We start from the raw sequence: 13,902 nt of genomic DNA, 5'->3' as shown, positions 1-13,902 counted from the left end.
ACATTAGATAAATAATTATTTTGGTTTATTTAATTGTTTGCAATAACTCACTTTTTGCTTTTTTTAAATCTCCAGGTAGCAACATGAGCTCGGATGCTGAGATGGCCCAATTTGGGCCTGCATCCGTCTTTCTCCGCAAACCTGAGAAGGAGAGAATTGAGGCGCAGAACCGCCCGTTTGATGCCAGAACGGCCTGCTTTGTGCCCGAGCCCAAGCAGCTGTACATCAAGGGTGTCATCCAGAACAGAGAAGGTGACCAAGTCACCGTGAAAACTGAAGCTGACGAGGTACATGTCTAACGGAATTAATGCTCAAACATAATTTGAAACTTTACATTTATCATACACAAATTATAATTTAAACAGCAGCTGCCTGGAATGAATGTAAAAAACACTTCAGCACGCTTTAAAACTGGTTAGCGTAGCAAGAAGATTATATGATTTGTGAAAAATATGCCATGACTTCTTTCAATTTTTTATGTTAAAGGTCTTATATTTGAGAAAATGAGATATACATGTCTATTTTGTATCATAATGCTGTTGTAGGTGCATGCTCTATATACATACTTTGAAAGCATGGAAATGCTCAATCCATAAAGTAATGCACATAGCTTGTATTCAGAAAATGTGCCTTTAAACAAGCCATTGTAGCAGGATTATTAGGTATGGGTTGTCCCAATCAGTGCCACGTAGTATTACAACTTATCCTGTCAAACAATCCCTGCACAGTTATACTTGTTTTACTCTGACCTAGAAAATACAATTGTTTATTGGTTAATAGCTTTATGGTTTTGATTGCAGCCAAACACCATAAGTGTTCTTAATTTTAAAGTGATGTTTGTATTGTATTAGTTAAAACCCATACAGTCTGAAGTGTGTTGAAATTTAGCAAAGTATACATTTATATTTAAATTAATTTTATATAATTGGTTCTCCTGAATCCTGCTAGTTATTTAGCTTTACAACATTTTCGCTACATGCCCATTTCCACTTTTGTATACTGTATATTTGAATGTTTTAAATTATGCTATGTATCATTCTGTACCATGGTGAACTTTGTAGAAGCCAAAGATACTTTTCTTAATGTGATCTAAAGCTTCTGCAGCAGGAATATCCTCTTTTGTTGAATACATATAATTCCATATCCTCTTCTCACTTTATTTTTCCAGATTGTAAAAGTCAAGGAGGAAGATTGCCATGCTATGAATCCCCCAAAATATGACAAGATGGAGGACATGGCCATGATGACCTACCTCAACGAGCCCTCTGTGCTGTTTAACCTCAAAGATCGTTATGCAGCGTGGATGATTTATGTCAGTAATGAAAGTGACTTTTTCACAATTTTTTATTTGATTCTCTGAACTCTCTTTCCTCACACACTGTTTATTTCCACCTGCAGACGTACTCTGGGCTCTTCTGTGTCACTGTAAATCCCTACAAGTGGCTGCCGGTGTACGACCCAAAGGTGGTCTCGGCCTACAGAGGGAAGAAGCGCATGGAGGCCCCGCCACATATTTTCTCCGTCTCTGATAATGCATATCAAAATATGCTTGCAGGTAAGAAAGAGGGAGGACATATTTGAGCCTCTCACAGAATAACAGAGCTTTGAGTCTTTGTTATAACATAATGATGACCTTTAATGTTGAACATAAGAAGCCGGACCCTTTTCTACTTTCGGGGAAAATAGGGGAGCATAATTTAGACTACCGTAAATAGACCACATACACAAGTAACCCCCCATAGTGCCAAAGATCTGAAAAGTGACATATATGTCACATTGTGCGTTAATAGTAAAGTAACTCTTATTTATAACTTAAAGGTGGGGCATGTCATTTTGGAGAAACCAGCTCGAGTGCGCTAGAATTTGAAAATACACAAACAGAAAAAATCTGCCACTTCCTTACAGAACCCCTCCTCCAACACACACGAACGCGCACATGACCAATGAGGGCACGAGATAAGTTTGTGCACAGATGGAAGGCTGACAGGCAGGTAGGCCATCCAATTATTTTAGCCGGCCGGCTAAAATGATTGGTCGTGCTTTTTACAGTACTACGGCTTCCACAGATTACATTTTTTAATGGATTTTTTGTCAAAGCACTTAAGATATTCATTGCTATCGGGATGTTAAGAGCATTCCATGGAATATAACAAAAAGTGTTTCTGAAATAAATTACATACCCCACCTTTAATTAATGAGGATGATTTTTGGATTCTTGGTTTAAATTAGCTTGAACAGTCTTTGAATTGGAGAATAAAGAATATATTAACTAAATATCATTGAACCATCTAAATTAACTGAGCAGATCATAATCATATTTCTAATTGTGACATATGTGTCACTCCGGGTTTACTGTGAAAGTTTAAGGTTAATGTCCCGATGTGACATTAGTGTCACAGCGTTATTTATCTCATTTGTTTCATATCAATCTGATAAAGACATGTTTCCACAACAAGTTAAATGTAATAAAGGACATGTTATGTACAGTAAGCATTTTAATTCTTAAATGGCTTGAATTTTACCTTTAGCTACAAAAAACAAGCTTCTGAAATGTAGCTCGTTATGTCACATGTGTTAGTCTGGCACATGGACATCTTGAACATGTTGTTATGGGAACAAAAAATCACCTGGCCCATGACCCACCAGACTGTTCAGGGTGTGTCACTTAGGTACTTCGGTTGGATATAGACAAGGCTAAAGCTGTATAAGGAACTTTCCAGAAAATGTAAATGTCATGTAACACCTGTGTCACGGTGGGTCCTTATGGGTTAACATAGTGGTACTAAAGATATAATGAAATCCCTCACAGCTGTATAACAGTGTTTATAAAGGATCCCATTGCTCACAATGACGGGGCCTTTAAGTCATTTTGTCACTGACATTAAGATTTATCATCAACAGATCGTGAGAACCAGTCTGTCCTGATCACGTGAGTCCTGTTGCGTATTAGTCAAAATGTATTTTATAATTCAGTCCATAAAAAATAGACAGGATGATTTTTTGTTCTGTATTCACAGTGGAGAATCTGGTGCAGGGAAGACTGTCAACACCAAGCGTGTCATTCAGTACTTTGCGACAATCGCAGTGGCTGGAGGCGACAAGAAAGAGCTCTCATCTAGCAAAATACAGGTAATCCCTCAACAAGATATAAGCATAGAAAATAAAAAATAGGAATGTGATGAAGGTGGCTGTGTCTTCCAGGGGACGCTGGAAGATCAAATTATTTCAGCGAACCCTTTGCTGGAGGCTTTTGGGAATGCCAAGACTGTGAGGAATGACAACTCCTCACGATTTGTAAGTATCAGCTCTCAAAATGGAGGCTTCAAACAAGCGACAGTAGATCCAAGAATAGCCTTCATCTCAAAGCCTTTTTTATAAACTTTTCACCTGAGCAGAAGAATTTCACAGTATGATCTTTCATAGGGTAAATTCATCAGAATTCACTTTGGAACCTCGGGAAAACTTGCTTCTGCGGATATTGAAACCTGTAAGTTTGTTTTTACACAGTAAAAATGTTCATTAAAATGTATAAGTAAAGTTAGGGCTTTTAATTGTGTGTAAAATGATGAGACTAATACCAGTTGATACCAAGTGTATTTCAAGTTATACTTTATTTGTTTATCTATTCATTTGTTTATTTAGTTTTAAAAGAATAATGTGTTATATCATTCAATATAGATTTGCTGGAGAAGTCAAGAGTGACTTTCCAGTTGACTGAAGAGAGGAGCTACCACATCTTCTATCAGATCATTACTGGCCACAAACCAGAGCTGATAGGTATGCTGAGGACATCATATCTGTATCAGATTAAGATACAGTTTGTTGAATAAATTCATGATAATAAGTTTCTGTTTCTATGTTCAGAAATGCTTCTCATCTCAACAAACCCGTATGACTTCCCCATGATCAGTCAGGGACAGATCACTGTGGCCAGCATCGATGACAAAGAAGAGCTGGTGGCTACTGATGTGATCTATCTCTTGTCTATCACTTTCAGATGGTTACACATTAGAGTGTGGTGATTGGCGATTATCTTTGTGAAATGATGGGGTCTTTTCAAACCAACCCAGATTTGGTGATAATTGAAACAGTGAAAAGAAAGACACTGTCTGTTTTAGAGATTATAAGTTTGTTTATAGTGTTTTTCTGATTCATTAACAAGGCAGTCTTACTGGTGCTCCTGTATTTGCTAATTCATAAAGTGTATGTATTCAACTCAAATGGGAGCTAATAGAATACATAAAACTTGATTAAAATTACGACTTTTATACGCCAGTGCAGTCAACACTGTTTCATTTCCTGTTCTGATGGTGGCCATTTAGGAAGATAAAAAAAAAATGTTCCACCCTAATACTCTGTTTAACAGACTGCCATTGATGTGTTGGGCTTCACTCACAATGAGAAATTGTCCATCTACAAGCTGACCGGTGCTGTGCTGCACTATGGGAACATGAAGTTCAAGCAAAAGCAGAGGGAGGAGCAGGCGGAGCCCGACGGCACCGAGGGTAAGACTTCTCAATTTAGTTGTAGTAGTTTATTTGTTCATAATGAATACATGCAGGTATTAATACAAAAATTTTTTTGTCTCAGTGGCAGACAAAGTGGCTTTCCTAATGGCTCTGAACTCTGCTGACCTGTTGAATGGTCTTTGCAACCCCAGAGTGAAAGTGGGGAATGAATATGTCACCAAAGGCCAGACAGTCCCCCAGGTACTTTGAGATTTCCAATATACAGGATATAGATAAATAGGTCAAAACATTCATCCTCAAAATATCCTTTGTAGGTCACCAATGCAGTTGGTGCCCTGGCCAAGTCTATCTATGAGAAGATGTTCTTATGGATGGTGATACGCATCAATGAAATGCTTGACACAAAGCAACCAAGGCAGTTCTTCATTGGGGTGTTGGACATCGCTGGATTTGAAATATTTGATGTGAGTTTGGATAATTAGGTTTATTTTGGTCAGTTTTATTTTGATATGTCATGTGTTAATACTTGTCTTTAGTACAACAGCATGGAGCAAATCTGCATCAACTTCACCAACGAGAAGCTGCAACAGTTTTTCAACCACCACATGTTTGTGTTGGAGCAAGAGGAGTATAAGAAAGAAGGGATTGACTGGGAGTTCATTGACTTTGGTATGGACTTGGCGGCCTGCATTGAGCTAATTGAAAGGGTAAGATTTATATAAAACACATTAGTTTATCTATTTTATTTATATAGAAAAGTATAATAATTGTCCTTGAACTGGATCTGTGGTCATCTGACTAGTACAAAAGCAAATAGACATTGTTGTTAAGTTGTAATGGTGACAACACACCTCAGTTAAGACATCATTTTGGTTGCACCTCACTGGGAAAAGTGTGGAACTACTTTTATACAACCAGAATAGAATCAAAGCATAAGAAGAATTAGCAAGCTACAGTAGCTGACTAGCAAGCTATCTGCTAGTTACTAGTTGGCTAGCTTCTTCTCCAAAGCCTGTTTATGTTGTTACTTCCAAACCTCAACATAGTTAGTCTGCAGCCATCTGTAGGGGGGGATAGTTTACAGGAGTATGACCACTACAACGGTCGCAATGTCAACGGTATACATAGAGATGGCCGCTTTAACCATCCTGCTAAGTTAATTTGAATGGTTATGTCCATTCTACCATACAATGTTCTCCCTTCAGTCACCATGATTAATGTATGTATGTGGTTCCTTCAACAGCCAATGGGCATATTCTCCATCCTTGAAGAGGAGTGTATGTTCCCCAAGGCATCAGACACTTCTTTTAAGAACAAACTCTACGACCAGCATCTCGGAAAAAACATTGCTTTCCAAAAGCCAAAGGTTGTCAAAGGCAAGCCTGAGGCTCACTTTACTCTGCTGCACTACGCCGGCACCGTGGACTACAACATCACCGGCTGGCTGGAGAAGAACAAAGACCCTCTGAATGAGTCTGTGGTGCAGCTTTACCAGAAGTCATCAATGAAATTGCTGTCTTACTTGTATGCTTCGTTTTCTGCCACTGATGCAGGTACAACATTTGCAGAAAGACTGAAACTTAAGTCTTAATAAAGACAAGTTGGACTCTGAGGTGGCAATTATTTGAACCACACCTCTAACAACCTCTGGGTTTCATACAGGCGCTTTCACACCGGAGTACTTTTCCCCGTAGGCAACTTTTCCCTTTTAGTTCCTGGGATTTTGCGTTCACACCAAAAAGAGAACTTAGTTCATGAGAACTTTTCCCCCATGTTCAGTCCCTGCTAGATTGCAGGTACTTTCCTGGGGAGAAAAAAGTTCACATTTCTGATTGGCTGGGCGAATTGCAAACCATGCCCCGTAAAACTCTGAAAAGTTTTGTGAAGCCGCCATGTATTTGCTGGCATTAGCATTATTAGCATTAGCCCAGCGCGCCAATGGAGAGAGACTAACTTATTGGAACACAACAAAAAACATGTGAGGGGTGGAGTGATGAGGAGGTGTCGACGTTCTGGCGATTTACTCGGAAGGCTTCAGTAGAAGCTGCTGGGAGTCCCAGCAGCTTCTACTGAAGCCAGTCCCCAACTCCGGGTCTTCCGGCAGTGGACTTCGGGTGGCAGTATAGGCCTACACCGTGAAGTTGTTTGCGGCCTGCCAGTAAACCCAAAGCAGAAGAAGAAGAAGTGACGTCAGCGGCTTCAGTTGCGTAATCTTCCTTCAGGGACTTATTCCGGTGTGAATTCCATGGGGGAACTAAGTGCTGGGAACTAACTGCTGGGAACTAAGTACTGCACAGTACTTGGTGTGTAAGCGTATGCCCACAAAATCTTCTGTCTTCTTTGTAGAATCAGGTGGAGATGCTGGCGGAAAAACTGCAAAGAAAGGTGCAAAGAAGAAGGGTGGCTCATTTCAGACGGTGTCTGCTGTTTTCAGGGTACAACATTTATAAAACACTGTCCTGATACAACTTTCTTGTTCGGTTAAGATCTAATGACCATTGATCTACTGTAGGAAAATCTCGGAAAACTCATGACCAACTTGAGGAGCACCCATCCACACTTTGTGCGTTGCCTGATTCCAAATGAGATTAAAACACCAGGTACAGATTTTCAAGAAATTGCATATCCACAAATTCCAAGGCTGTTGTTTGGTACACTGAAAAATGTAAACCATGATATTGAAATATGCTTCTAGTGTAATGTTCACTTCATTGTAGGTATCACGGACAATCATCTGGTCATCCACCAGTTGCGCTGTAACGGCGTTCTGGAGGGTATCAGGATCTGCAGGAAGGGATTCCCCAGCAGGATCATTTATGCTGACTTCAAGCAGAGGTCAGCATCGATTTCTACCTGAAAGAACAACATAAGGAAAACAAATACAGTTTCTGAAATATACATTTGATCCAATTTTGAACAGATACAAAATCCTGAATGCCAGTGCCTTTCCCGAGGGAAAGTTCATTGACGGAAAGAAGGCTTCTGAGAAGCTTCTTGGTTCAATTGACGTTGACCACACTCAGTACAGATTTGGGGCTACAAAGGTACGTGTCAGATGCTTCATAAGGTTAACATTAGACAAACAATTTGTGTTTTTTCCTCTTACTTTGGTAACATTTCTCTCAACCACAGCATTTTCTCTTAAAGCTCCCATGTCATGCTTTTCCGGTTATTACCCGTCCCCTTGTGTTATGAAGGTTTTTCTGCATGTAAACGGTCTGCAGAGTCAAAAACCCTCAAAGTACACCTTGTTGCGAGTAAAACTCTAATACAGAAAAGACCTGTCTATGCTGCCCCAAAACGCCTCGTTGGTAGGGGTGTAACGGTTCACAAACCTTTCGGTTCGGTACGTACCTCGGTTTTTAGGTCACGGTTCGGTACGTTTTCGGTACGGCAGAAAAAATGATCACAAAACATAAAATATATATATTTTTTTATTATTATTAAACTGTGAATAATGTATTAACTCAAATAAATACAAAATATAATAAAATAAACATTAAAGCGCAGCATTTCGATGAACTGAAATAATCTGTATTTGAACTTTAGTGTAGGCCTACTAGTACTCACAAAACATAAAATATTAGTTTTGGGTTTTTAATTATTATTAAACTGTGAATATTCACTCAAATACATACAAAATATAATAAAATAAACATTAAGGTTAATTTAATGTGCATTTCGATTAACTGAAAAAATCTGTATTTGAATTGTACTGTACTAGTACCTAAGCAGCCAGCTTGACATTATGACTTGCTTGCTTGTCATTGTATTTTCATGTTTTCTTCAAGAAAAATGTAGTTGTCCACATTGATTGCCGAAAGGGAAGATATGCTGGCGCTAACAATGTCTCCTGCTGTGGAGAACACCCTCTCGCTTGGGACAGAGGTAGCAGATACAGCCAGGTAGCGCTTTGCTAACATGGCAACATAAGGATATTTGGCGTTTGTAATAGCTTTGGCTCGGTCTGAACTTTTTGTGAGTGGTGGAGGCTTAAATGCTAGTGGGAGTTGGGTTTGCACTTCAGTCTTTTTTCTTTTGGTACCGGCAGTGTTGGGCAAGTTACTTTTAAAAAGTAACTAGTAATAGTTATAGTTACTGCTCTCAAAAAAGTAACTAGTTACTTTATTAGTTACTACATTATAAAAGTAACAAGTTACTTTACTTTACTTTAAAAATAATAACAATACAAATACAAGTGTTTGTGTTGTTCTAGCACAGTAAGAGAAAAGACAACTCCCCATCATTGTAGCAATTGTCATTATGATATGTAGTGGAACAATAAAACACAAAAGATATGTTTAGACATTTTGACAGGCACTTCCGGTGGTTGAGACGGTGGGGTCTTTGGCGACTAGTTTTATAGCCCCATGTACATTAGTTAGGTGCTTCAGGAGATTGGCATTGCTGTTATTCGATGTGGACAATGCTAGCTGTCCTGCACATAGTTAACATTTGACAGTCCTTTATCCCCACAAATTGAAAATAGTGGTTATATCTCCAATTTGTAAATGCGCTGCTGCTCTCGCTGATACTTCCATCTGCCATTGTGTTTGTTTGCGCTGGTGGTGGGCGTTGCCGTGTATGTGTTTGTGTGTCTGTGTATTTTCCCCACAAGGCAAGACCCGCCCAACTCTGTCTCTGATTGGCTTACCCTGAAATGTTACCCCGCGTTAGCCAATCATCACTCCTCTCTGGTCACTCTCACTTTTCCATGGTACTGTGAGAGGACATCACTGTATCCGCCTGTAAATTACATCCGCAGGGCGATTCGGTTCAGTTCCATCACATAATGTAACGCAGTAACGCACACATTTAAATCACAGTAACTATAACGGCGTTACTTAATGGGAATAGGTAACTAGTAACGCTATTAGTTACCACAAAAGTAGTTGCGTTACAGTAACGCGTTACTTTGTAACGCGTTAGTCCCAACACTGGGTCCCGGTGATATTCACGTTCGGGTGATGCCTTTTCAAATGAGTGTGCAAGTTTGATGTATTGCCAGACGCGTAACCAATTTTAGTTGAACAATGCCGACAGACAGCTTTGGTTCGGTTCACCTGTCTTTGTCCGTCATCCTTATACGTAACTGCGAAACCAAAATGTTCCCAAACCGGAGACTTCAATGATGCTGGAGGATTTTCGACTTCAACTTTATCTGCGTTCGCCATTTCGCCAGTTCCTCAAATTACTGACTAAATTTGAACGCATCCCTGTGACCAGCTCTCATTGTATGCCTCTCGTCCAATTAAATGACTTGGTCGCTCTATGACGCGTTGGACCCAATGGGAGCAAATTACATTGAATGCTGCGACGCAGCACCTGAGATTTCTTCCAAAAAGTTGTTCACGTTCTCAATTTTGTACGTTTAACGTTATATTATTTCGGTACACTTTGGTACACACGTGTACCGAACCGAAGAGCTATTCGGTACGAATACGTATACCGTTACACCCCTACTTGTTGGAGATTTCTCTTTTTCCATTTGTTTCTTCCGGGAACCGCATGACGTCATGCGATTACCGGAACTAAAATGGACCAACCCGCGGAGCTCCTCACACACCAGGATCCCTTGGCGTCACTATCAAACACAGTGGGGGGACCTTTAGCGTACATTTTCAACTAACAGGAAGTCCCATTGACTTGCATAGAGCTCCCTTGTTGGTAATAGACGAGTTGGGATCGCGGAGAAATGCTCTCCGCAGACCCATTCTCTCAGCGTTTATAAACCTTTTTCTTACTCAATATCAAGCCACACATATTGTTTTTACTTCGGCTGTGAGTGTTTGTGCATGCTCAGGATGAGTTTCGCGCTGTCTCGCTGTATCGCCGACCCGAAAACCACACCAGTAAGCCAGCTCACTGAGCAGCGAGCCTCGCAACGTCCCGACCAATCAGAGCACACTGGGCTCACAGGGAGGGGGGGCAGGAGCTCCAACAAGCCGTTTAGGACAGAGAGTGAATACCGGTGAATACAAATACTTTACAGAGATGCTGTATGTATGAAAAACCAATGTGAGTTTGGAAAATTGCACAATATTAATCTATTTTAGTAGACCTAAAAAATGGAATTATGATCAGTAGAAAAGGCCATGAAATGGGACCTTTAACTATAAGAGTAAAAATAGGAAATCATTGGTGAGTCCAAGAAATCAATTGATTCTTCTGACAAAACAAAAATATATTGTGGATAGGATCAGAAATAAGTGGACATTGGTTCTTATATTGTTTTCTACATGACGCCTATTCATTGTGTTTAATGGACTGATGGCACATTACTACACACTCTATTGTTGCAGGTCTTCTTTAAAGCGGGCTTACTCGGCACTCTGGAGGAGCTGCGAGATGAAAAGCTGGTCTCTCTCGTGACCCAGACTCAAGCAGTGTGTCGTGGGTATCTCATGAGAAAAAAAATATCTAATTTAATTTCTCAAAAGTAAGGTCAACATCATAAAATGCTCTTTTAGAATGATAGTAATCAAACCAAAACGACTAAAAACTATTATCTTACAGAGACTGCGTCTGGATTCTGCAGTATAACTTGCGCTCGTTCATGAATGTGAAACACTGGCCGTGGATGAAGCTGTTCTTTAAAATCAAGCCGCTTCTAAAGAGTACAGGTACCGAAAAGGAGATGGTGAACAAGAAAGAGGACTTTGTCAAAAACAAAGATGACCTCGTAAAGTCGGAGACCAAGAGGAAGGACCTGGAAGAGAAAATGGTTTCTCTTTTGCAGGAGAAAAATAACCTCCTTCTGCAATTACAATCTGTGAGTGTCAACGCAAGAAAAAGCCACTGATCTCCATCAAATCATCTCAACAATCAAATGTAACCGTTATTCTTTATTTCTCCTAGGACTCAGAAAATATTTGCGATGCAGAGGAGAAATGCAAAGGCTTGATCAAAAGCAAAATCCAGCTGGAGGCCAAACTCAAAGAGGTGACCGAGAGACTGGAGGACGAGGAAGAGATGAACGCTGAGCTGACCGCCAAGAAGCGGAAGCTAGAAGACGAATGCTCTGAACTCAAGAAGGACATTGACGACCTGGAGATGACTCTGGCTAAAGTGGAGAAGGAGAAACATGCCACAGAGAACAAGGTTTGTGATTTCTCTGGTAATGTTTGATGGAATATTTCCTTATATGGAGCCGAGTATCTCTGAAAAACGTTGCATTTCTATAGAAATGTATCGTTGTTACAACAGATGGGATTTTTGTGAAGACAGAGCTACCAAGTTGCACTTTATAAATCTCTTTGTATTTTTGCAAATAACCCCTTTACAACAACAAAACACTGATACAAAGAGAGTTTACATTGTAATAATAATGAATTTGTTTCATTAACCTACATTCAGCTGATAATAGTTACAGCTATTTTATTAACTTTTAATAAGTATCTTTTACAGTGTTATTTATTTGTGTTGTTATTATACATACAGTAGTTATTATTTGTTATAGATGCAACCACATTTAGATTAAAGATACACTTTTAACCTTTTCATCTTTTACAAAATACATTAGTGGTCAAGACTGTTTTTAAAATGATATTGTTTTTACTAAGCCCTATTTTTCATGATCACACTTGTTATTCTCTGGCATTGGGAGAAATGTGTGTGCTGCGTAATTCATGTTTATTCTTCATATTTAATGCGTACTACCTATTGCAGGTTAAAAACCTGGTGGAGGAGCTGGCTGGTCAGGAGGAAAACATTGGCAAACTGACCAAAGAGAAGAGAGCTCTTCAGGAGGCTCATCAACAAGCACTGGATGATCTTCAGGCAGAGGAAGACAAAGTCAACTCTCTGACCAAAGCTAAAGCTAAGCTGGAGCAGCAAGTGGATGATGTGAGTTATTGTAGACAATAATACAATTACGGTGTTACGAGATATCTTAATTAACTTTGTACAATTTGCTTCAAAGCTGGAGGGTTCACTGGAGCAAGAAAAGAAGGTCCGCATGGACCTGGAGAGAGGCAAGAGGAAGCTCGAGGGGGATCTGAAAATTACTCAAGAATCCCTGATGGACCTGGAAAATGACAAACAACAATCTGAGGAGAAGATTAAGAAGTGAGTTAAAACTGACAGCTCCTAGTTTGTGTTTGAGAGGCAGACACCCTCACATTTAAGAGTCTGCTGAAGACCTTCCTCTTCAAAAACGACTGTGCCTTGGCCATTAGCATAAATAAAACTGTGAAATGATAGTCTCATGGTGGATAAAACCGTCATCTAAATGAAGGGCAACACATGATAAAGTTTATAACAAGAGGCTGGTTCAAGGCAAGCCTGAGTCAGCCCCTAGTTCTTATTGAATGCTGGCTTAAGCTACATTCACACATGTTGCTTAAGCCGCATAGGTCATTTTTGCGCATAGGTAAGGCTTCAGGAAAGGAATAATGGAAAACCGTTAATTGTACTTTTGTTTAATTATATTGGATCATGGAAATAAAGGGAACAAAACGACTCTTGCCCGGTCTTGTATCATTTACCACTGTGTAAGATTCTCCAACTGGTGCCTCAGCAGCAGTTTTATTTTGAGTTTTATTTCTTTATGATTTTGGCTGCTACAGGCTGTATATAAATATAATTGGATTTGATTGATGACATCTCATATCTTCTTTTCCTTGCAGAAAAGAGTTTGAAAACAACCAGCTGCTCAGCAAAATTGCAGACGAGCAAACGATTAATAACCAGCTTCAGAAGAAGATGAAGGAGCTCCATGTAATAAAACTCACATAAAAGTAATTAATTAATTTGACTGATAACTACAGTACCCTAACGGCATGCTGTATTTCTTTAATTTAAGGCTCGTATTGAAGAGCTGGAAGAAGAAGTCGAAGCCGAGCGAGCTGTCCGGGCGAAGATTGAGAAGCAGAGGTCCGATCTCTTGAGGGAGCTGGAGGAGTTCAGCGATAGGCTGGAGGAGGCCGGGGGGGCCTCCGCCCTGCAGATCGAGATGAACAAGAAGCGGGAGGCAGAGTTCATCAAGCTGCGGCGGGACCTGGAGGAGGCCACGCTGCACCACGAGGCCACCACCGCCGCGCTGCGCAAGAAGCAGGCGGACAGCATGGCCGAGCAGGGAGAGCAGAACGACAACCTCCAGAGGATCAAACAGAAGCTGGAGAAGGAGAAGAGTGAGATGAAGATGGAGATTGAAGATTTGTCCGTTAATATGGAAACTGTTGCGAAATCTAAGGTGATTTTGTTAAAGGTCACCTATTATGCAAAAGCCACTTTTTCATGTCTTTTCTACATCAACATGTGTCCCCTCTGTGTAAAGAGATTCCGAAAGTTTCAGGAAAAAAGATTCTCTCTTTTTGTCCTGATCCATTTCTATAAAAACCTGTCTGAAAATGATCTGATCAGATTTTGGCCACTTTATGATGTCATAACGATTTTTTGGCTTGTGCAACCATTAGCCAATTACCAACCAAGG

At 40.0% G+C, this 13,902-nt stretch overlaps 1 protein-coding gene across 3 annotated transcripts in view; it reads left to right on the top strand.

Moving 5' to 3' along the window:
• Positions 1-13,902, top strand: part of LOC307015506 (myosin heavy chain, fast skeletal muscle-like) — a 77,837-nt gene that overhangs the window by 941 nt on the left and 62,994 nt on the right. For 2 of the 3 annotated variants that reach the window (XM_079644160.1, XM_079644159.1), the window contains exons 1-16: positions 4,030-4,505; positions 4,591-4,709; positions 4,784-4,933; positions 5,006-5,176; positions 5,713-6,022; positions 6,816-6,904; positions 6,982-7,069; positions 7,187-7,304; positions 7,390-7,513; positions 10,772-10,908; positions 10,986-11,241; positions 11,328-11,570; positions 12,138-12,314; positions 12,391-12,536; positions 13,097-13,187; positions 13,273-13,662. In XM_079644160.1, coding sequence (XP_079500286.1) covers positions 4,451-4,505; positions 4,591-4,709; positions 4,784-4,933; positions 5,006-5,176; positions 5,713-6,022; positions 6,816-6,904; positions 6,982-7,069; positions 7,187-7,304; positions 7,390-7,513; positions 10,772-10,908; positions 10,986-11,241; positions 11,328-11,570; positions 12,138-12,314; positions 12,391-12,536; positions 13,097-13,187; positions 13,273-13,662 — 2,664 coding nt within the window. In that variant the 5' untranslated portion in view covers positions 4,030-4,450. Of the gene's footprint in view, positions 1-75; positions 288-1,168; positions 1,313-1,398; positions 1,556-2,901; positions 2,930-3,017; positions 3,130-3,201; positions 3,295-3,423; positions 3,488-3,678; positions 3,778-3,864; positions 3,969-4,029; positions 4,506-4,590; positions 4,710-4,783; positions 4,934-5,005; positions 5,177-5,712; positions 6,023-6,815; positions 6,905-6,981; positions 7,070-7,186; positions 7,305-7,389; positions 7,514-10,771; positions 10,909-10,985; positions 11,242-11,327; positions 11,571-12,137; positions 12,315-12,390; positions 12,537-13,096; positions 13,188-13,272; positions 13,663-13,902 lie in introns of those variants that run through there. The other variant, XM_079644161.1, reaches the window with a different exon arrangement.

This window comes from Notothenia rossii (assembly GCF_949606895.1).
Source record: "Notothenia rossii genome assembly, chromosome: 8".
Lineage (NCBI taxonomy): Eukaryota > Metazoa > Chordata > Actinopteri > Perciformes > Nototheniidae > Notothenia > Notothenia rossii.
This window is presented reverse-complemented; position numbering and strand designations above follow the sequence as displayed.